Source organism: Populus euphratica, unplaced genomic scaffold (genome assembly GCF_000495115.2).
Source record: "Populus euphratica unplaced genomic scaffold, PopEup_1.0 scaffold204.1, whole genome shotgun sequence".
Taxonomy (NCBI): Eukaryota; Viridiplantae; Streptophyta; class Magnoliopsida; order Malpighiales; family Salicaceae; genus Populus; species Populus euphratica.
The window spans coordinates 355,748-379,460 of NW_011500087.1; the positions used below are offsets into that span (position 1 = coordinate 355,748).

The window sequence follows — 23,713 nt, forward strand, 5'->3', positions numbered from 1 at the left end:
CATAAGCGGATGAAACTTCTACCATTTCCCGACTAAGTTCGTTAATAAGCTCCGCCACCGCTTTACTGTCACCTAGCTTGCTAACAATAACTTTATTTTCAATGAGCAAATCCACATCGTTTTCAAGATCCACCAGAAAATCTAGTAGCTTAACATAACGGCAAATGTACTCTTCTCCTGGATAATGTAACTGCTCCAACGCAATGAGGTTTCGGAGGAGACATTCGGTATTGTTGTCGATTTCAAGGGAAGGCATAAGTAACTTACCTTTCTTATCTGAAAGCGGTGTCTGAACTTTCGAGAGAGGTTTCCAGGCTCTAATGTCAAGCAGGGATACATTCGGCAATGGCTTGAACTTAATTCCTGCCTGATGCAGCATTGTTGCGCTGTAAAGAGTTTTTATCGGTTCTGCCTTGTCAATTTTTAAATCCGGGTGCTTGAATGATAGAAAACATCTCACCAAATCTGTGAAATGTAGTATTTTTTTGCTGGGCTCGGAATTCTTTTTGTACTTATCAAAGTACCGGCAGGAAAGGTACATGAAAGATTTGCAAGCGGTCTCGCTCATTGCACAATCATATAATTCATTGAGAGTAGAGAATGGCAGCTGATTTTCAAGCAATATCAAGTCTCGTCGAATCGCAGCTCTCAACCAGGGCTGGCCTATTATAAAATCGTCTTGATATTTGCCTGTATCGCCCAGGTATTCTTCATTCCTCAAGAAGAGCTCGAAGATGAATACAGCATCTAACAGAACCATCATCACAAACTGATCGCCGCCAAGCTTCGAGGAATCAGCTGCATAGCAACGGCGTATGTGATCTTCTTGACCTGAAATGGTTCTCAAAAGTGTTTCCAAAAGTCCTTCTTGCTCCCTTTGCACTCTCAGTCTACGAAATTCTTTCAGATATCTCCGTTTCTGAATTTCCATAGCCACCACTTTTTTCTGAAAGTAAACTCAATCTAGAAGATTAAGGAAATCAACCACCAGCTTTTACCGTCCAACCATCCAGCTGTCGGTCGCTTTTACACCGTCGGCCACAACCGTCTTTACATTTGAAGGTTTAATTTTATTATTTTGATTTCGTGTATAAATAGATAACTAAACTTATGCAATTATATGTGAAGAGATTGAGAAAAACACTAGAGAGAAAGAGTGAGGGGTTGTTGTAAGCTTTTGTTTATGTTATTGTAAGCTTTGTTCTTGAAATAAAACAATGTGTTTTATCCCCTCTAAGTGTTTTAAAGCCACCATAAGTGGTTTCTCCCACCAACAATTGGTATCAAATCCCTGTTCGTCAGAAAACAAAGGTATTTTTGGGAAATATCTGAATTTTCAAAGTTGTCAAAAATAAGTTTTGATCATTCCAAAGTGTACAACTCATCAATACGAACTCAATGACGCAAAAATCAGATCAATCAGAGCATGGGGTGGACCACACTCTCCGTCTGAAGTTTCAACACTGTAGCCCATGCTCCCCGAGGAAGAAGACGACTGAGCTACACGCGCACCATATTTGAGCCGTGCTGCGAGCCAAGCCACGAGCCATATTCTGAAGCTGAGCCGAGATCCAAGCCATATTCTGAAGCCAAGCCAAGCTTCGAGCCATATTCTAAAGTCAAAAAGAATATTCCTTGGAATATTCCCGGTTCAACCCAGCAAACAACCCGAATTGATTTTTGGACCGGTTCACCCCATTGTTGACCTGTTTTCTACAAAGTCAGACTGGTTCCCTACTATTTGGACCATTCTGGATCCATCTACGATATCGGTTTTGCCAAATTCAACTCCTAAAAGGTGATATAGTCATTTAAAGAGCAAAATGACTATAGAAAATGCACAAACACTCATCCCGAAGCTAACCAAAGACAACTATGATAGTTAGTGCATCAGATTGAAGGCATTCCTTGGTTCACAAGAGTGTATAGACATTGTGCAATATGGTTATGATGAACTAGAGTCCAAAGAATCAAAAGATGCTTTACGAGAGGTACAGAAGCAAGTCCTCAAAACCAATAGAAAGAAAGACAACAAAGCAAAGACCATCATTTATCAAGGTCTTAATAAAGTGACATTTGAAATCATTGCTTCTGCAGAAACATCAAAAGAAATATGGGAGGCTTTCCAACAAAAATACAAAGGTGCTGACAGAATAAAGAAGATTCGTCTACAATCTTTACGAGGTGAATTTGAATTGTTACAAATAAAGTCCTCAGAATCCATATCTGATTATCACACAAGAATTATGGTGATAGTCAATCAAATGAGAAGAAATGGAGAAGCCCTTTCAGATGCTCGAATTACTGAGAAAATTTTGAGATCCCTAGATCCAAAATTTGATTTTGTTGTTGTCGATATTGAAGAGTCCAAAGAAGTGGACAAGTTAACAGTGGATGAACTTATGAGTTCTTTGCAAGCTCGTGAGCAGAAGATTGTAAAAAGAAATGGAGATAAGACAATTTAGCATGCCTTACAAGCAAAATTGTCTCTCAAAGACAAATATGAGCAAGGGGAGAATTCAACAAGTGGATACACCACTCGAGGAAGAAGTCAACAAACACGAGGAGGATTTCAACGATTTCAAGGTAGAGGTTCTTGGAATACAGGTTTTAGAGGAAGAGGTGGTAAAAACACCACTAGAGGAGGTTGAGGACAACAAGCATTCCCTCCTAGAGGAAGAGGAGGCGGTTACAATAACCGTGATAAGAGGAATATTCAGTGTTATAATTGCAATCAATTTGGCCACTATAACACTAAATGTCAAAAGAAAGCTCCACTAGAGATACGTGAGCGAGTCAACTATAAAGAAGAGGATTTCAATAGTAGAGGAGCAGCTGCATTATTTGTCCAGCAAGGACTTGACAAGAATCAAGAGAATATTTGGTATCTTGATTCTGGAGCCAGCAATCACATGTGTGGCCAACAAGATTTATTTGGTGATCTAGATGAGACCATACAAGGTTTTGTCACCTTTGGAGATACGTCAAAAGTTCCATTCAAAGGTAAAGGCAACATCCCAATCAAGTTGAAGAATGACAATTATAGCTACATCGCCGATATCTACTATGTCCCAGCCATAAAGCAGAACTTGGTGAGCATAGGTCAACTTGTGGAGAGAGGCTATACACTTTACATGAAGAATTGTCATCTGACAATTACAGACTACAATGGGAGATTAATTGCCTATGTGAAAATGTCCAAGAATAAGATGTTTCCTTTAAACATCTAATATGATGCAGCAAAGTGTTTGAGTGTCATCACCAACAGTGAAGAATGACTTCGGCACCTAAGGCTTGGACATCTAAATTTCATAAGTCTGAAGATGCTAGCAAGAAAGAAGATGGTCAAAGGTATGCCCCACATTGATCATTTAGAAGAAGTTTGTGAGAGTTGTGTCCTCAGCAAACATCACAGATCCAATTTTGCTAAAGAAGTCAACTGGAAAGCAAACAAGCTACTAGAGTTAGTACATACAGATGTGTGTGGTCCTATAAAGCCTATGTCGACTGGACAAAATAGGTACTTCCTCACTTTCATTGATGATTTTAGCAGAAAGACATGGGTATATTTTTTGAAGAGGAAGTCAGTAGTGTTCAATTGTTTTAAAGATTTTAAAGCAATTATTGAGAAGCAAAGTGGCTATAAGATCAGAATCGTGAGATCTGATCAAGGTGGAGAATATACAGTAAATGAGTTTGAAGCCTTTTATACACAACAAGGCATCAGATATCAGACAACACCAGCTTATACACCACAGCTGAATGGTGTAGTTGAGAGGAAGAATCGAACAATTCTTGATATGGCAAGAAGTCTACTCAAAGCAAAGAAACTGCCCAAGCAATATTGGGTTGAAGCTGTATCATGTGTAGTATATTTGCTGAATCGCTACCCAACCAGAAGTTTGCAAGCTGTAACTCCACATGAAGCATGGAGTGGTCACAAACCAAGTGTTACTCATCTTCGAGTCTTTGGTTGTGTGGCATATGCAAAGATCCTAGATGCAAGAAGGACCAAACTTGATGATAAAAACGAGAAATGCATCTTTGTCAGATATGGTGAGAGAAGAATGGGATACAAGCTGTATAATCCGATCACCAAGAAGGTAATTATGAGCAGAGATGTTATCTTTGAAGAAGATAAAACTTGGCAATGGAATGATGACCAAGAAGCAGTTAAATGGATCAGCACTGATTTGATCCTTGAAGATGAAGAAGTACCAATAGTACTTGCAGAAGGTCCAATAGTACCAGAAGATGTGCCACAAAGTCCAGTATATAGATTTCCTGTATTCAATAGGAGAAACACGTTAGAATCATCATCAACACCATCATTACCAAAACCATCATCAGCATCCTCATCAGAAGGACCAAGGAGGATGAGAAATCTAGAAGAGCTATATGACGCCACTCAAGTAATGGAAGATACAACTCTATTTTGTTTCTTTGTAGATAGCGACCCACTTAGCTTCAATGAAGCTATCATAGAAGAGAAGTGGATAAAAGCAATGGATGAAGAAATACATGCCATTGAGAAGAATGATACCTGGAAGCTGACTTATCTACCAGAAAACAAGAAAGCAATAGGTGTCAAATGGGTCTATAAGACAAAAAAGAATGCAAAAGGAGAAGTGCAAAGATACAAAGCAAGATTAGTGGTGAAAGACTACAAACAGAGAGAAGGCATTGACTATGGAGAAGTGTTTGCTCCAGTAGCCCGGCTAGAGACAATCAGACTGATGATCTTACTAGCAGCATAACATAGATGGAAGATCTATTAACTTGATGTGAAGTCCGCATTTCTGAATAGCTTCCTAGAAGAAGAGATCTATGTTGAACAACTACTTGGATACATTGATGCTGAAAATGAAGGCAAAATATACAAGTTGAGGAAAGCCCTCTACGGTTTGAAGCAAGCTCCACGTGCTTGGAATACTAGAATTGACAAGATGTTCAAGATAATGGATTTGAAAAATATCCATATGAACACGCAATTTATGTGAAGAAAGAAGTAGATGACAACATATTATTTGTGTGCCTATATGTTGATGACTTGATATTCACCGACAATAATCCTACCATGCTCGAAGACTTCAAGAAAAGCAGGGTACAAGAGTTTGAGATGACAGACATTGGTCTGATGACACATTTTCTTGGCTTAGAAGTGGTGCAGAAAGAAGAAGGGATTTTTGTATCCCAAAATAGTAATGCCAAAGATATTCTTGAAAGGTTCAAGATGGAAAGCTCAAATTCGGTATCAACTCCAGTTGAGAATGGAGTGGAATTGAGGAAAAGTAAAGTTGGAAATGTCGATCCAACTTACTTTAAAAGCTTGGTAAGAAGCTTAAGGTACTTGACATGTACCAGACTAAATATACTCTACGGAGTCAGACTGATCAGTAGATATATGGAGAAGCCAGTCCAGTCTCATTTGAATGCAGCTAAGAGAATTCTTCACTACATCAAAGGCACAATAAATGAAGGTATGTTTTATACCTCAAGTACAAATTTCAATCTTACTGCTACTTGGATAGTGATTGGGGTAGAAATCTGGATGAAAGAAAAAATATAACAGGGATTGTATTTTTCATAAGAGATACATCTTTCACATGGTCATCCAAGAAGCAATCAATTGTCACATTATCAAGCTGTGAAGCTGAGTATGTTGTTGCCAACTCAGCTATATGCCATTTAATATGGTTAAGGAATTTGCTGAAGTTTTTGGGATTTCCTCAAGAAAATCCTACAGAGATTTATATCGATAATCGATCAGCGATTGCATTGGCAAAGAACTTGGTGCATCATGAAAGAAGTAAACATATTGATACACGTCATCACTTTATTCGAGAGCATGTAAAGAACAAAGAAGTCGAGATGATATCCTGCAAGACAGATGATCAAGTTGCAGATATCTTTACCAAGCCATTGAAAAGAGAAGTATTTATCAGATTGAAATTCATGCTTGGAATGACATCCCTCGATTGAGTTTAAGAGGGAGATTTGTTGAAAGTAAACTCAATCTAGAAGATTAAGGAAGACCACCACCAGCTGTCACCGCTCAACCGTCCAGCCGCCGGTCGTCAGCCACTAGCCGCCAGCCGCTTTCACACCGTCGAGCACAACCGCCTTCACACTTGAAGGTTGAATTTTCTTGTTTTGATTTCGTGTATAAATAGATAGCTAAGCTTATGCAATTATGTGTGGAGAGATTGAGAGAAACACTATAGAGAAAGAGAGAAAGAGAGAGGGGTTGTTGTAAGCTTTTGTTTATGTTATTGTAAGCTTTGTTCTTGAAATAAAAAAGTGTGTTTTATCCCCTCTGAGTGTTTCAAAGCCATCACAAGTGGTTTCTCCCACCAACATAGAACCTATAGAGATTACTCGAGGAGTGTAGGCATTTACCTTTCGATCGCGAAATGCTAAAGGAACTTCATAGATACACTGCTCAGACCGAAAGCTAGTCTCCAAGTCATCTCGAATAATAATTAAAATATCTTGGCGCAGCTTTTCAATTGGAATTGAAGGGCTTTTTAATCGATCGTTTTCTCCCATTTGTTGAAGTTTTCTGATCATTTGACAAATAAATAACTGTAATTAACTAGTAATGAAATTAACTTCAAATTAAGCAGCATAAGGAAAAGGTACTAAAATAAACAAGCAAGTTAATAATCAGTATTGTAGTACTTGGGCTCGATTTAAAAAAATCTCATGGCAACTTATTTAATCATACATGAAATTATTCTTTGTCTTTGGAAGCAAAATTAAGGGAACAAATTAAGGAACATGAACAGTAACGAGACAAAGGTAGCTAGTACGCAAAGAACTAGTACCTTGGTCTGAAAAGCGGAGGCACCTGATTTCCTGGATGGTATACTAGTTCACCCTCGACCTTTGTCTCTCTTGTAGTCCTCGGTTCAAATAAGTATGAGTTCTCCTGTCTCTTCACTTTTGTTATATCCCTTTTATTTACAGGCTTCACTCTTTATTTATTAATTAAGAAAATGAGTGTAAATATGTAATAACTCGGCTGTAGCTTTTAAACTTTAAATTTACTCTTTAAAAATTACCAGTTTGAATGTTATAAATTTTAAGATTATTAAATGATTATATAATCGTTAACTTCAAGAACTCGAGAAATTAGTCGAGTTGCACATAAACTGACCTGAATATTTATGATTAATAAAAAAAAAAGGGTGTAACGAGAATTGACTTTTTACCTATCTGAAAAATGTTTCATAATTCTTTTAGATTTAAGTTTGAAAGCACCATATCTCATTCAAATTATAATATCTTTAAGATTAGGGTTTACGAAATCAAGACATTTTATGATATTTATGTTTTAACTAGTCAAATTTTAAAATTACAGTTTCGTGTTAATAAAAAAGGTATAGTATTGTTAAATAATTAAAAGAAATGTCATGTTGTTTAAAAAAAAATTCATACTGATCTTTTTCAACTGACTCTTTTTCTCCATCTCTTTCAAAAAAGAAACAAGATTTAAAAAAAAAAGAGGAAAAACAACACAAATTTCCTTTATGTCGACTTTGAGTCTCACCAAAACAAATTATGATGCTATTTAATTGTGTTTAATTAAAATATTTAAAAACTTCACAAAAAAATCAAAGTAGAAAAAAAGTGTCAATTGTAACTCTCTTCGTACCCGTGCAGATGTAATTCCTAATTTACTCCTTTTATTAATCAACAAGAAAATCCATCAAAAGTTTACAACTTTAATTTCAAATATTGGTTTTTCATTCTTTATACCAAAAAAAAATTATAAACTAATAAAAACTCTAATAAAAACTCATTTTTCTTGGTCAAAGTATTGTACCTAACTCTAATTCATTGATAACTATTTCTTCTTTCTATAGTTTGTAAAATAAAAACACCTATACCATTTTTACATAAATAGAAAGAGCTCGCTGAAACAAGAAAGGTGAAGAGGAAGGAACCTAGCTGGTTTTATTAAGAAGGGGACATTGTTTTTAATGATTTAATGATATGACATGTTTTAACTGTTGAAAATTTAATGAAAAACATGGTTACTAGCATTTAAAGTCAAATTAAAAGTGGAATATACTTACCTTGGAAGTTAAAAATTTAATTATTTAAGATAGACTATCACAAAATATAATACAAAGTCCATTAAAGGAGATTTTTTTTACTTAACATGTTTCAATTATTCTGAGTTAATTCAGATTTGGGTTCAATTAAAAAAAATAAATTTTCAACTGTTTTAATATTAAAAAATAAAATAAAAAAATTCTTCATCTGAAAAGTTTACTAAGAAAAAAATAGCAATAAAAAAAATAAATATCAAATTAAAAAAAATAAAAATAAATAAAGGAGGATGAAATTAAGAAAAAATCAAATTCAAAAATAATAAAAAGATCGAAAACTAAATCTAACAAACTAAAAAATTGAAGGAAGATGAAATTGAAAAAAATCTAATTTTAAAGGTAATTAAAATAAAAAAATAAAAAAGAATTCAAATCTAAAAATAAATAAATTAAAGGGCTGATATGAAAATCTAAAAGGACGAATATGAATTTTGATAAAAAAAATAGAAAGAAAAAAATAGATATCGACACATAAATTATCTAAGGAGAAAGATAATATTAAAAAAATTGAATAACACGACAGAATAATAGTTTCGACTATTAAAATCAGCTGCATGCGCCGCTAGAAAAAAGTAAAGCAATTGACGTGTGGAACGCAAATTTGAGTAGCTTTTTTTCTGTTTTTTTAATCAAAATACCCCATTGTCCATTGGACCGTATAACTATTATGAAAAAACATAAAATTGTGAATTGATGAATAAATCCTTGTAGGCACAAGCAATCAAGATCTCACAAGAAGCCCAACTATTATGACAAGCAAAAAACGTGTGCAGTCTCCTTCACTTTCATTTTCCTTGTTTTTTTAATTATTTTTATTCCCTAGTGCTTTGGTAATAACAAATAAAATAGTAAAAATTTTATTCACATAGAAGATAAAATGAATATAAGGGAGACGAGAATATAAAATATAAAATAAAAATAAGAATTTTTTTAAATAATATATAGTTATATTTTATAAAATAAGTTATATAGAAATATAGGATATATTAATTTTTTTTATCATTATATTTTTTAGATTTTATTCTTTTATTGTAAGTGATTAAATATTTATATTTAATATTTTTATATATTAGTTAATTTTTTTATAATTCACTTTTTAGAAATTTATTTTTCAAAAAAATAACTTTTTAGCATTTTTTAATTTATTTTCTATAATACTATCCACCATTAAAAAATAATTTTTTTAAAAAATAATTTTCCGCAGACAAACAGCCTTAATCTTCTTTTTTCTTTTAAGTATTTTTATATTAAAATATTAATATAATAAGGATTTTTAAAAATTTAAATTGTGCATTGCAAAAGTTGAACATGCGATAACAGTATTTTCAATGGTATCCATGTATTTTGTGCTCACTGCAATCCATGCATCAACTTTAATTGAAGATCACGAGTATCTTTAAACATGGAAATCTCTCTTCTTAAAACAAAGAACACCTTTCTAGATAAGACCTAAGATTGATATGGTTTATTTTTACATGAAATAATCTTGGTTCCCTTTATGAAATCAATATTGATTTTTAACTGCTTCGAATTCTTTTATTTGCTCCTCCATCAAAAGGTTTGGCATCCGGAGGAGCTAAAATGGGGCAAAAGGGAGCAATTGCTCCATATATTTTTTTTCACAGTATTTTTTATAGTTTTACAGAGTTAATTTTTTTTGTTAGTTATTAATTGATCTAAACTCTTTTTTTTTTTTTAACTATTGTTCATGTCTCTCTCTTTTCTACAAAATTTCTTTTCAAACCCTAAACTATTAATTGGTTGACATCTTATACTTCATGTTTTAGGAAAGTTTCCTTCATCTTTTTATTTATTTCATTATCTAATTTTAGTTTTATTTTTTTTATAATTAGTTATTAAAAATATTTGGATTTATAATAATTTATGGGTTTACTGAATTAATATGTGTATGGGTAATATTATATACTAATGGATATAAATTGAAATGAGTTTTAATGAATTGATAAGTATTTTGTTATGAATTTTATATAAAAAATGATGGTATGAATTTACTAGTGATTAAAAATGAAGTATATGACAACTAAAAAAATAAGGGATATAATAAATAAATTAAAAAAATATTTAATATTTATATTTAATTCACTTGTACAAAACAACAAGTCAATAAGAACAATATTAATTTATAACAATCCTTTTAAGCTATAATTTTATATGTTATACATTATATATCATCATAGAATTCTTATCAAGAACTTTTCTAGTTTTTGAAAGATTTAGAAATAGATAAATAAAAGTTTGTTATATGTATTGAGAAAGATATTTTTAATGAAATTAAAAATAAAATTATTATGAAACAGTTTTAAAATATAAAATCTTGAAGAAAACAACTATAATGTAATATTTTATTTTAAAAATATTCTTAAATTAATTTTATTTGACTTGAGTTGGTACATATATTTCAAATTAATTTCTTTATATAACATATGTTTATATAGCATATAATATCAAATATTTAGTAGAATATTTTTTTTCTCGTTTAAAAAATTCCAGTTTTGCCACGAAATATGACGTAATATATATAATCCTGGCAAAAGCACGAGTATTAAAAAAAAAAAAAACATTAATCTTTGGGACAAAACCAGGCTTCCAATTATCCATTGTGAAATCAGAATTTACTGAACTTCAAGTTTCTGGCCGCCAGCTGGTCCGTGGGACCCATAGTGATATGATGACTTTATATCAAATCTTGGGCATGCATGAACGTTTAATGGTTGTATTATCTGTTTCGTGGTTGTTTGGAGTTCGCATGTTCTAGTCCGGCAACGAAAAATATTGTTTGATGAAGATCCACCGACAAGGATCGTCATAGATTCCGATGGTGGTTCACACGCTTTGTGCAATGTTATCAGCTGCTCGTCTGGTGCTCGTCTGCTTATCGTCCCTGCTTGTCTGTCCATCTAGGAGGATCTCAAACGCCACATAGGAATCCATCATCAGTATATATCTCATAATCAGTAGTTGATGGATGGATAGGTAGATAGATAGACACAAAAATACATAGACACACTAGATAATATTCCTTAAAGTTGATTACAACAAAGTACAATACTGATGATTATTCTTACAATCAAACAAGTGAAGTAAAAATTATTAGCTACAGAAAAGGAAAGGAGGAATTGTACAGACACTGAAGCAATCGAACCTTTGAGTACTAAAAAAAAGATCGAACAAAGTTTCCCAAAGTGATGAACAGGACGATCAATCCAACAATAGTTCCGGTGCCTTTCCAAACATTACTGAAATACTGTCTTCTGAGGAAGGCCTTACTATTGTTGTACGGGTTGTCATAGTATTTATTTAAATCTTCGGCGAGCCTGTTATAGCGCGAAGAGACTTCTACGATTCCTTGGCAAAGTTTGTTAATCAGCTTAGCCACATCATTACTTTCTCCAAGCATATTAACAATAACTTTACTTTTAATGAGCAAATCTGCATCTTCTTTGGTATCCACAAGACGATCCAAGAATATGACATACTCGCAGATGAAGGCTTTATAAGGATAATGACACTGCTCCAGCGCCATCAGGTTTCGAAAGATACAATCAGTATGATCGTCAATCTCAAGGACTGGAACATGTAACTCACCTTTCTTGATAGATTTATCTTCCGTCCATGATCTTATGATAATTAAGTATTCTTTTGGCTTTGGCTTGAACTTTATTCCTGCTTGGTGCAGCCTAGTTGCACTATGAAGTAATCTATTTGGCGAGTCATGTGGTTTCTGAGGACTGGTTTGTTTCTTGTTGTACATCTCAAAGAACTTGCGAGTAAGAACCAGAAAATTTATACATGGACAACAGCAATCGGTTTTAGGTACACAAGAGCAACAGGTTTTATCAGTTTCAGGTGGACTTGGGTCGACGGGAAGGTAAAAAGATCTTACCAGATCAGTGAAATGTAATGGTTTCTGAGGACTGGTTTGTCTCTTGTTGTACATCTCAAAGAACTTGCGAGTAAGAACCAGAAAATTTATACATGGACAACAGCAATCGGTTTTAGGTACACAAGAGCAACAGGTTTCATCGGTTTCAGGTGGACAACCGCAATCGGTTTTAGGTGAACAAGAGCAAACGGTTATAATGTATTTGGAGACAATACCATACAAATCATCAAGAATCCAGAACGGCAGCTGATTTTCGAGTAATATCAGGTCCCGTTGCACAGCAATTATCAGCCAGGGTTTACCTATTATATAATCGTACTTGTATTTCTCTGTATCTTCCATAAATTCTCTGTTCTTCAAGAAGAGCTCAAAGATGAATACAGCATCCCATAGAATCATCTTCAAGAACACCTTTTGATCCTCGCAACGTTTAGAAGAATCATCTTCAGAACAATCGAGGATTTCAACTTCACAACCCTTCGGATCCTTGCGAGGTTCAAATGCAGCATCTTCATTACAATTGCGGATTTTAACTTCACAATCTTTTGGATCCTTGCAAAGTTCAAAAGCAGCATCTTCATAACAATTGTGGATTTTATCTACACAACCTGTAATGGTCTTCACAAGTTCCTCCAGAACCGGTTTCTGTTTTTCCGCCGGCAGTCTGTTAAAGAACTGTTTGAAATATCTTCGCTTCAGTTCTTTTATAACTTGGTTTTCATTCTTTTGGTGAATTGGGCCTATACAAATCACCTGAGGGGTATAGGCATCTTTGTTTACTTGACGAATGTCTACCGGGACATGGTAGATACACATCTCTTCCGGCAAGGTTGTTTGCATGCTATCTGGAACTTCCTTCAAAAGCCCTTCAATATCAATTGAAGTGCTCGCTGAACCACTGCCACCCATCTGTCTAATTTCACTGCTCAAATGACAATAAATGTCTGTCATTACCCCAGGGAATCAATTTTTTTATATATAAAAAAAAACCCTACTCCCTATTTTTAAGTATTTGAACTCCACAATAGAATCTTTCGGGTTGAAAACTTGCCCCAACCTGACCCATCCCAATTATTGCTAGGAATTACTCCTAATTGTTTGATGTTCATTTTCCCGGATGCCTTTGTTATTTGGGACCCATTAACTTTGTCTCTTATTTGGTTTTCTAAGCTGGTTTGTTTTTTCTAGAGCATCTGCTAGCTTCGAGTCATATTTTTTTTCTTTTTTGAATAGCTAGCTAGCATCATTAAAGAAAAAATAAATTAGACCATTTCATTGCCGGCTGGACTCCAGGGTAAAAATAATGTTAGTAAGACAAAAAAGATTTGAGAGGTTGATATCACACAAATTAGGAAGATTCACATATTGAATGATTTTAGTGACTGGACCCAAACCTTTAAAGTAGAGGTAGAGCTATCCGGACTCTTCAAATCCCCAGCTGCAGAGAGTAAGGTCGTTACTGTCCCAGGCGAATAGCACAAGAGCAAGCTGTTTGTCCAGAATTAAGAGCTCTCAACTGGAACCTGTGCATATATGGCTCAATCAAGGAATATCCATGCATGTAGAAAACAAAAGGAAATACCGAGCAGAAAATGGAGCTAAAAATTCATTATTGTATGAATAATCCATGGTTTTCCAATCAAACGCAGTGATTTGAATTTTATCTGTATGGTAATGAGGTCATGAAACTTAATTCCGAACCGGCCAAGTCATTTGGAGTTTAATATTAACCATGCTGCAACTCGAAAATTGTTCTTGTTTTTTCTCAGCATAGGTATGAGCTTATGCATACGGTATATAAACAAAGGAAGAAAAGGGATATTGGGCCACAAATGGGTGATTCAGTTAAAAGAATTAAAAGTTGAACTGACATCAAATAGATTGCAACATATTGAATGAAGACATTTTAGAAGGTGAAGAAGATAGAGAGGAGAATAAACCTTGGAGGTCTTAGGGTGAAAGAAGACAGAGAGGAGAAATAACATTGGAGGTCTTTCTATAATGCCTTTTCCATAACATGCGTTGCTTCCACATATATATAAGGCCGCTGCTAGCTCCTTGTTATCTTCAAACACGTGGTTTGTTTTGATTCGATTATCTAGATCAAAGTGTTCAAAGGTGTTTCAATAAGGCTCTCAAGCTGTTTCTTCAATTTTTACGCCGAGTAAATATTTTTAATTTATTATAATTAAATATAAAAATATATTTAAAAAAAATTAGAATTTATATAAGTGTAGATCTATAAATATATAAAATAATAAGTCATGGTAAACATGATTTTCATATAAATAAAAACAAATACAAACATGCATAATAAACATATATTCAAATTTGCAATATATATAAGATCAAAATCCCAACATGCATACTAATAAATAAAAATAACAATACTTAAATTAAAATATTTAAAGAAAGATATTTATTTGTTAAAGTATTTTAAATGATTAAAATTTTTGTTGTTATTAAGGATAAATTCATTGTTTTTAAAACTATATTGCTTGTTGTTATATAATTAGGATATTTGTAATATACTTTTTAAGATTCCAACAATACTATTTGGGTGTTTGATTTAAAGGTGTTGTTGAATTTTTTTTTGTGAGAACCATATAAAAAGCATATATTTTTTTATTTTTATAAGGTGTGATTTGTGCTTTAAAAAAATTATGACATTGAAAAAAGACCTAAAATTCTTGAAGTAGCTTTCAAGACTTGTTTTGGAATATTTTTAACCTAAAATTCTTGAAGTAGCTTTCAAGTCGCATATACTAACATTTACATAGCAAGTAGAGAATATGTTATTTGCTTCACATATTACAAGAAATCGAAATATGCAAGACTATATACACAAACAAGTCACTAACTTTAATTTACAAGCTTTCCATGCTTGGAGTATTGATGTGACACAATATTGATATAGATGGGGACTAATTATTTGCCTTTGGTTTTTAATTTCAAAATTAGATAGTGTTCATATATAACAATACATGATATATGCATTAATTTTGATGTTTTGGAATATAAAAATAGAAACTACCTAAGTAAATTAACTCGTCTATTTTATTAAAAATCAGAAACTATAATTGGTGTGGAGAAAACCAATCGACCTGCCAGGTTACCTCGAAACCTTGGTAACCTGGCAAAACCTAGTAGAGACCTTTTTTTTTCTCTATCTTAAATATGTTTTTTTTTTTTGCTAGAGACCCCACTTATTTCATATTTTTCAATTGGTTACCATCACATTTCAAAATTTGCTATATAAATACTAGAAGAATATGTTATTTTTTCAATCTGGGATTTGAAACTCTTTAGTATATATATTTTATATCACTACTAGATTTAATAGTTTTACCAACGGACACAATCTATTGGTATAAGATTTAGACTTCATTGGTAAATTTTTTATCGACTAAATTACCGACGAAAAGTGTCTGTCAGCATCTCTTTCATCAATAATCCCACATTCCTTTGCTAAATCTAAATAAAAAAATATTACTGATGGTTTTATAGAAGAAAAATATACGCCAAAAAAAATTTCACAAGAAATATATCGATGAATATAGTCTGTTGGTGATAGAGGCATTTCCTAGTAAATATTTTTCAACTTTCAATAAAATATCAACAAACTATATCTATCTATGAAGACATTGGTGATTGTGGCATTTCCAGTAAATATTTTTGAACCCTCGTTAAAATGCTAACAAATCTTATCCATCTATGGAAGTGTTAATGATTATGGTATTTTTAGTAAATATTTTTTAATTCTCTATAAGATGCCGATGGATTCATTCTATTTGTAAATTTGTCGATGAGGTTTTTTTAAATTCTTTTTTTAAAAATTATTTAGAATAAATAATATAAAATTATATATATTAAAAGTAAAAAAAACCAATTATACAGTTAAAATTTTATTAAACATAAAAAATAAAAAAATTTAAATAATATTCATTACAGATTGAATGTATTTCCAAAAAAATATTAAATTAGAACAATGAAGGAGCGGGAGAAGGAAAAAAAGGCGGGTTGTTCCTGGAACCATACGACAAAAAAGAAAGCGCACATGTATCACCACTTTGTGATGATATATTCAAGACCATTTAGGAAAGTTGTTCATAATTCATTGTTAGTTGCTTGTATTTTTTGGTGAGATGAGTTGTGTGTTATTGCAAGACGACAAACTCCTTAGATTAGATGCTTGATACTGATTGGGAGCTCCCAATGGTTGAGAAATTACAACAAAATGTTGTTGAAACCCGTTTTTTTCTCTCAAATATGTATTTTTTTCAAAGACCCCTCTTTTTTAATATTTTTCAATTTTACATATTTTAAAGTTTACTATATAACTACTAGAAAAATATTTTTTTTTAATGTAGGATTTGAAACTCTTTAGTATATATACTCTACAAGAAAAAAGTTATATTTTTTTAATGTGGGATAAAAAATCTTTTTGGTTTAAATACTTCAACTTAAAAGAATAAGATGGTATCTTTTCAGTGTGAGATATAAAAAATATTTTAAAATAATCTTTTAAACTTTATTATTAACAACATGTATAATTTATATTCACATGAATTGTTTCTTAATTTTTTTATATAATATTAAAATCTCAATTTTTTTTTAATATTTCTAGGTTGACCCATATAATCCGAGACCCCGGTCTTTTAACCTAGTCAACCTTCGAATCAGGTTTGAATAAAAAAATCACTATTTTTAAGATTGACAAGTTTTTGATCAAATATAAAAATTTAGATAACTTAATATGAAAGCTAACTTGATGTTTTTAAGTTAACAAGCACACAATAATTTACATTACGTAGGATATCTTAGAGTAATTTTTATCATATGTTTGATATAGTTAATGTCACAGGGTAATTTTTCGCTACGCGAATAAACCCGTGCGGCAGTGTAGTCCCTCGCTAGACTCAGCTTTTCCTCGTCTATCCACTCGTGTTTGCCTATTAACTAAGTGTTTCCCTCACCCGAGAGGTTTCCCTACTTTCCCATGTTAAAAGACAAGCGGAATACACAAGTAGAATTGCTCTTCACAAAGCACACCGAGAATACAAGAAGAACTCTTAACCTTTATTTATCTCATCAACAAAGGATTACACAATGTGTGCTATGCATAAAATTCGCATGCTACACCATCAAGTTTACATACGTTATTTCTTCTATATGCGTTCTATCCTCTATGTATTCTCTCTATACAAGTAAGAACTACAATGACTATGTATAGCCAAGTATGTGAGCTGCAGGGCACCTTCATGATCCCTATTTTTTAGGGCATATTGGGGCACTTTCTCACCCCATGATCTTTATGATCTTTAGTACCTCACCCATATCTCTATTTTCAGGATATAGTGGAGAACTTTCTCCTCCATGTTCTTCATGATTTCAACAACTTGGAGAGCACCCCAGTTATGCTCCCACTTTCTGCATGCTTGCCTGGTAGCCTTATCTGCCAACTCTTGCTTCATCAGTTATTAAGTCACCCGTATGCCTTGGATAGTCCTTTATCCAAGTTTTAGATCTTGCCAAGTTGAGCCCCTGACTTGCACAAGCTGTTGCGCGCTACCGAATGCACATCTGGGTGCAGGCTGCCAATTCCTGCGCTGCCAAATTCGTATTTATGTGCAGGCCCCCAATGTCTGCGTTGCCAAATTCACATCAGCGTGCAGGCTACCAATTCTTGCACTGCCAAATTCACATATGTGTGTAGGCTCCCATTGTCTGCACTGTTGAATTCCTTGACAGCCCCAATTCTTGTCAGCCTATGCCCCTGATTGTCAAGCCCATGTTTGTCAATAATCTGCACTACCGCATTTCTTAACTGCCCCAGTTTTCGTCAGCCCTTGATGAGTTTTCCTATTTGGCTTGGACATTCCATCATTAAGCCCATGTCCGTCAACAATCTGTACTACCGCATTTCTCGACAGCTCCAGTTCTCGTCAGCCTATGCCCTTGACAAGTTCTCCTGTCTGGCTTGGACATTCCATCGTCCAGCCCATGTTTGCCAACATTTTGCGCTACTGATTTTCCTTTTGACGAACCTACAGCTGCATAAATCTACATTGCTCATTTATCCCATTTTTGGCAAGGCTACCAGCACCTTTAGGTTTGGTTTTGGAAAGCATGCCTAAGTGTGCACCTCGTGAACATTTAACACTGTAACAGTTAGCCTCTTATCATAAATTCTCAGATATGCTAGTATTATATATCCTACTTATTTTAAATACTAGAAAATAATTTTTTATATATATCTTTTTACTTTTTTAAATTCGCCCAAATATCTCATGTAATAAAGAACATTAATTAATTGTAACATTAATAAATCTACGACAAACAATATCACATAATTGCAACGTCAATAAAACTAACAAGTTGCCAATGAATTTGCAGCTAAACTAACATATATCCTTGTCTTCCTTTCTACAGAAAGTCTTAGGTTCGTCTAGGTTCAATAATAAAAATAAATAAACAATTCTTTTTTTTTTTATGTTCTCTCTTTCCCTTACTCTTTTCTTCAATAATTTTCAAAATATGAATTTTAGAAATCTTACTATTTTACACAAATAAGTACATACTTCTTCCGTCCTAAAAGATTGTATGGCATTCTATTTCTGTTTATTTAAATATGATTATCTAGTCAAATGATTTAGTCATCCAATATGTGATCAAGTTTTGATTTAGGCGTACTTCTTCAAAGATTGTTGGATATAGTATTTCTGACAAAAAAATAATGAAGTTTTGATCATAAAAAATAACCTAAGGAACAAGCTGAATAGTAGGATCATCAACCACGTAGGCCAAGAAATTGCCAAGTTGAGTTTAGAGTTGGTTAAGAAGAATTTGGCGAACAATCTTGCATATCATTTTGATAACACTTTATGAATGAATATTTTTATATATGAAAAACTACTAGTTAGTCGAAACTCCTATAAACACTCATATTCTTATGGATTTTTGGGAGAAAAAAATATAAGGGGAAGAATTGAAAAAGTCTTATATAAACATTACATCATTAATGGGAGATCTTTAATGGTTGAAATCATTTATCTTGTTCTATTTTATTTAGAATTGTTGATTTTCTCTTTAGATGAACAAAATCTTTTAGGTTTTTGATGAATCTAAAATTAACGAGCCTAAAGAACCTCAAAGGCTAAAAACAATTAAGATCTCCTGCAACTAGGTCTAATGTCATGGCCATAAGAAATAGTTCAACCCTCATGGGCTCAAACTTGGGGAAGAGCTCAATGCCATGGGCTTGGTAAAAAAAAAGAGTTCAGCCCTCATGAACTTGGCTTTACAAAAAAAAATTTCAATGAATGTTCCTCCAAAAAATATTAAGTTTCTCTAATGCAAGTTTTTTAAAGGAGAGTCTCTTTAATGAAAGTTGAGTTCCTTTATCAAGTTCTGATATAAGAGTTCCTCTAATAAGTTTTATCAATTAAGAGTTCCTCTAGTAGGAGTTTCTTTAAAAAGAGTTGAGTTTTTCCAATAAAAGTTCCTCCAATGAGTTCGGAAATAAAAGTCCCTTCATTGAGTTTGGGAATGAGAATTCCTTCAATAAAAGTTCCTCCATTGAGTTTCTTCAATGAAAGTTCCTCACATGAAAGTTTCTCCAATGGGTTTCTTCTCTAGGGTTAGTTACATTTTAAATCTAGTAACTCTCCCTACACCCCTTTATAAAAAATCTTTCAATAGCCTACTATATTTATTCCTTGTTAATGCATATGTAAGAGGTATTTATCCATCATTAAATGAAGTAACAACGCAAATAAATTTTTCATCATTGTTTTTGTCGAAAATTACGAACAAAAATTTTCCATCATAATTTTCATTAGTAAACAACAAAAAAAATATTTTTCATATGTAATTCTTCTAGTTTATTTCTAATTTTAGATTAGTGTATGATAAACTAGTTAATTCATAAAATAAAAATTCTTAGAAGGTGTGATGATTCATTTTTTCATAAATTCTTCTCAATAAACTTTAAAGCTGAAATTCTTGAAATAGCTTTCAAGACTTGTAACATTTATATGGCAAGCAACGAATATGTTATTTGCACAAACAATCAAGTCATTGACTTTAATTTGTATGTTGGCCAAGCTAGGAGCATTCATATGACACAATATTCATACAAACAAGGATTAATCATTTTTGCTTTTGGTATAATAAATAACTTGTAACTTGAAAATTAGATAGTATTCATAGATAACAATACATAATATATCCATTAACTTTAATGTTTTGAAAAAAATAAAAAAATAAAACTTTAATAAATCAATTTTTATTAATTAATTTATAAATTAAAAAATTATTAATTTATTTAAATAATATCTCAATTAACTGATAAATTTCCATGGTCTTAAAAGTATTAATTTATAGAGGTTTAGTTGTGCTTTCATTTTATATTCCAAGTCAACACAATATACCATATCAGTCCAAACATAACATTAGATACAATCAGGAAAAAGCTATTTCAAATAGCTAGGTTTAATTCAATCGGTTGTTATTATAAACAATCCCCTCCTTATGCATACGTTGTAAGAAAAAAATTGATTCAAGAATAAAAGATTTGAATAGTTTTAGTTGCTTGTGAAACAATATAATTTTAATTTTTGGTTTTAAAGAGACTATTGTAAAATATGATACAAAGTCCAGTGAAGAAGAAGAACAAGAATAAAATATATGAAATTCACTCCAAGTAGTTTGAGATTGATGGTAATTAGTTGATTTAAATCAATTCTAAGAAGATTATAAAGGATTTAAATGGAGAATTTATAAAAATAGGTTTTCTTGTGACATTGCTTTGCTAGGAGTACTGTCATTTCAGTCATTTACTTGAATCATATTCACCAAGAGACAAATGTTGCATAAGAAGATGGGTCAAAGTCATTTTCATTAATGCTTGATAAGTTTATTACGTTTAAAAATACAATATTTTAATCCTTTTCCTCAACAAACTCTCTGGTCAAAAGTAAAAATGGCAAAGCCGTGATTCTCAATCTTCCCTAGAAAGACATTGGTTTTAGCTAGGCTTCAACAATAGCAAATGATATCCCCTTCCATATTTTGTGCATTGATTCTAATAATCTAAACAAGTGTAGCAGCGTCGTCCATTTACTTATTTGTCTTAATCATCTTTTTTCTATGAGCAACATATTGGTTATGTTCAAAGCAGCGTGGTTGATGTCTATTTAATCCTTGTCTTTTTTCTATTCTTGCTAGCTTCTCGTCCGAATATTTCACCTTTTTACGTTCCTTATCAAGTTTTATCCTCATAACTTTTATCTTATTCTTTATAACCACTAACTTTGCTCCAACAACCTCAAAACCTTTCCTTTTACTTTGTTCTTTTGTAATCCCTATCAAATAGCTTTCTAACTCCATATATTTTTTATTCAAATCCTCATACTTCCCTATCCTATCCATCAATTCGAACTAAACTTGTGCAAACTTTTCTTGGTAATATTTTATGCTTCATTTACAATCGTTAAAGTCAATATCCGCTGTTTCAAGTTCAGAGCAACGTTGCATCCAATCCAAACTTATCCCTCCTAATTTCTTCTCACTTTCTTCACTAGCAATCTTCTCCTCACTCAGTTTTAACTCAAGCTTTATTATTCTTGCATCTCTAGATTGTATTTGCTCATGCATAATTTCTTCCAACATTGCTTTGTCTTTTTTTTTTTTTTTTGCATTTGCTCAACTCTATCCGAATTTTTTTTTTCACTTGTCTTCTCAACTCCTCTTCATTATTTACCCTTTTTTTTAATAGGATCTTCTACAGTTTTGGGAGATTTGACTCTTACACAAGGCATGGCTAAAGTAGCTAAATCTCTCCATCTTGCATATCCTTCACTTACACTTGGATATTTTAAACCTTTTATCTCAAACAAAACTAAATGCTTCCAATCTTGTTTAATGATCTCTAAAACATTTTATGCAATAGGATCTTTGAATAAACCAAAAAACTAAGCAATTCTTATAGTCCTTGGAATAAACTGCATGCCCCCAAGTTGCCTTACCACTAGGGCTGGAGTGTAACTCACATAACTTGTAATCCCTACCAATGATGCCCAACATCTTTATCCACAACTCATTAGAACTTTCACTGCCATTACCCATGAGGCTCTCCACTTGAAATCACTACTAGGTAAACCTTCTAATTTGTCAACCCAACCTTGGCACAAGGTCAAATATGCTCAAGGCAATCAATCTCTCGTTTTCTAATCCTAACTTTTTTCATTTTAATTTCTAGCATCCTTCATTTCAGATCGATAACATTCTTTTTCTAAAAACTTTTCCATGTTGGTGATTTTGAGCAATTTTAACAATTCGGGGATGATCTTATTAAATCTCAAAGGGAAATAAATCCTATATAAATTGTTTGGAAACTCAATCAACATTCCATATTCCTCTATAGTAGGACATCGGTCTATGCTTTTAAAAGAAAAACAATAGTAGTCTGGATCCCAAAAAATAAACTAAGACTTGCACAGCTTGGCTTAAAACTTATACTCTTACAATTTCTACCAAACGTCCGTATTTCCTAAAAAAAAAAAAAGGCTTTCTTATCCACATTCTAAAAGTGAGTCATTAACTTGTTCGCCTCATTTATAATGCAATTCAGGTTCTTAATTGGTGATAGCTTTATAGCATCGCTTCTAAGACAGTCTCCTTCAGTTAATTGTGATAGTTCAAAATTTTCCCATATTCTATGATGGAAAATTTAGTAATGGTGGCAATTTCATTCACAAGTCCTATAATTCAAGATACCTTGGGGTTAGACTTGTTTTGATACAAAAGATATTATAGAGCGTACACCTTAAGGATAGGTTCTAGTTCTTTTACGTGAGACATATGGTAGGTTTACTACTTGGTCTCTAAAAAAAGGGTCTCTTCCTGTCTCAGTGATCACCCTCGTAAAGGCAATATAGGGGTTCAACAGATAGTGAGGTGGCACAAGTACCAATCACAATCAATCTAAACACTTAGCAAAGAGGTAGGGTTTGCACAAACTTAAACCTTAACTCAAGTCATAAGGCAAGCTGCTAGTTCCCCACTTAACTTAAAGTTTAATGTATGTGCTCTAAAAAAAATAAATAAATAAAGTGATGACTACACCATGTATGACAGAATGCATAGATGCATGCTAAAGTTTTTAAACAAAGTATCATTCATAATAATAATAAAAAAACACATAGCATAATAAAAAAAACAATTACCAAGCTTAATCCAAAGGTTCCCAGTGGAGTCGCCATCCTGCCGTACCCTCGCGAGGGGAGAGCGGCATTGCGGCGACCATCGATTGATTTCAGGGTCTTTTAGTTTTATTATTTGTGTAAAAGGGAGTCGCCACCTAGTATTATGGTCACTAAGAAACCTAACTGGTCTTTCAGAGATTCTAAGATAAGGGACTGGTTGTGTAAAGGGAAGGTGTTAGCACCCCTAGTACGCCCTACCTAAGGTAAGCTGCTTGATGTTTGGTTTGTCTTATAATTGCTATGGTGTTGGTGTTTTCTAATCCCATCAGTTTTTCTCAATTTGATTTTAACAAAATTTATTAAGAAAGAAATCCAAAAAGATTTACTGTGCTTTACAAACTTATTTTTCCCTTGGTATTTCAAGAGTTTGTGACTCGTAAATCGTGAAGAGGGACAAAAATTTAGAAATCTAGGGTGCTTTAAAC

At 32.7% G+C, this 23,713-nt stretch overlaps 2 protein-coding genes across 3 annotated transcripts in view; both read right to left on the reverse strand.

Annotated features, from left to right (window-relative positions):
* LOC105109028 (UPF0481 protein At3g47200-like) overlaps positions 1–873 on the reverse strand; it is a 7,126-nt gene extending 6,253 nt beyond the window's left edge. Inside the window, exon 1 of the mRNA XM_011003606.1 lies at positions 832–873. The gene's annotated coding sequence lies outside the window, so the exon portion shown is untranslated. The remainder of the gene's footprint in view (positions 1–831) is intronic.
* Positions 874–11,132: 10,259 nt separating this feature from the next.
* Positions 11,133–14,035, reverse strand: LOC105109027 (UPF0481 protein At3g47200-like). 2 transcript variants are annotated; one of them, XM_011003605.1, is made up of 5 exons: positions 13,962–14,035; positions 13,416–13,544; positions 12,563–12,943; positions 12,120–12,430; positions 11,133–11,990 (listed from the first exon to the last, which is right to left on the reverse strand). In XM_011003605.1, exons 3-5 carry the CDS (start codon positions 12,928–12,930, stop codon positions 11,290–11,292), a joined length of 1,380 nt encoding a protein of 459 aa, XP_011001907.1. In that variant the 5' UTR covers positions 12,931–12,943; positions 13,416–13,544; positions 13,962–14,035; the 3' UTR covers positions 11,133–11,289. The 2 variants fall into 2 exon arrangements, with proteins under 2 accessions (XP_011001907.1, XP_011001906.1); XM_011003604.1 differs by having other exon boundaries at positions 11,133–12,430.
* Between the last annotated feature and the right edge of the window lie 9,678 nt (positions 14,036–23,713).

What these genes read in the sequence shown, in the direction of transcription:
- LOC105109027 (XM_011003604.1), bottom strand. Translation starts at nt 12,930, where the DNA reads ATGGGTGGCAGTGGTTCAGCGAGCACTTCAATTGATATTGAAGGGCTT. An exon ending in CTTTGCAAGGATCCAAAAGA is followed by an intron (nt 12,431 to 12,562) that starts TTGTGAAGTTAA and finishes GGATCAAAAGGT; the next exon opens with GTTCTTGAAGATGATTCTAT.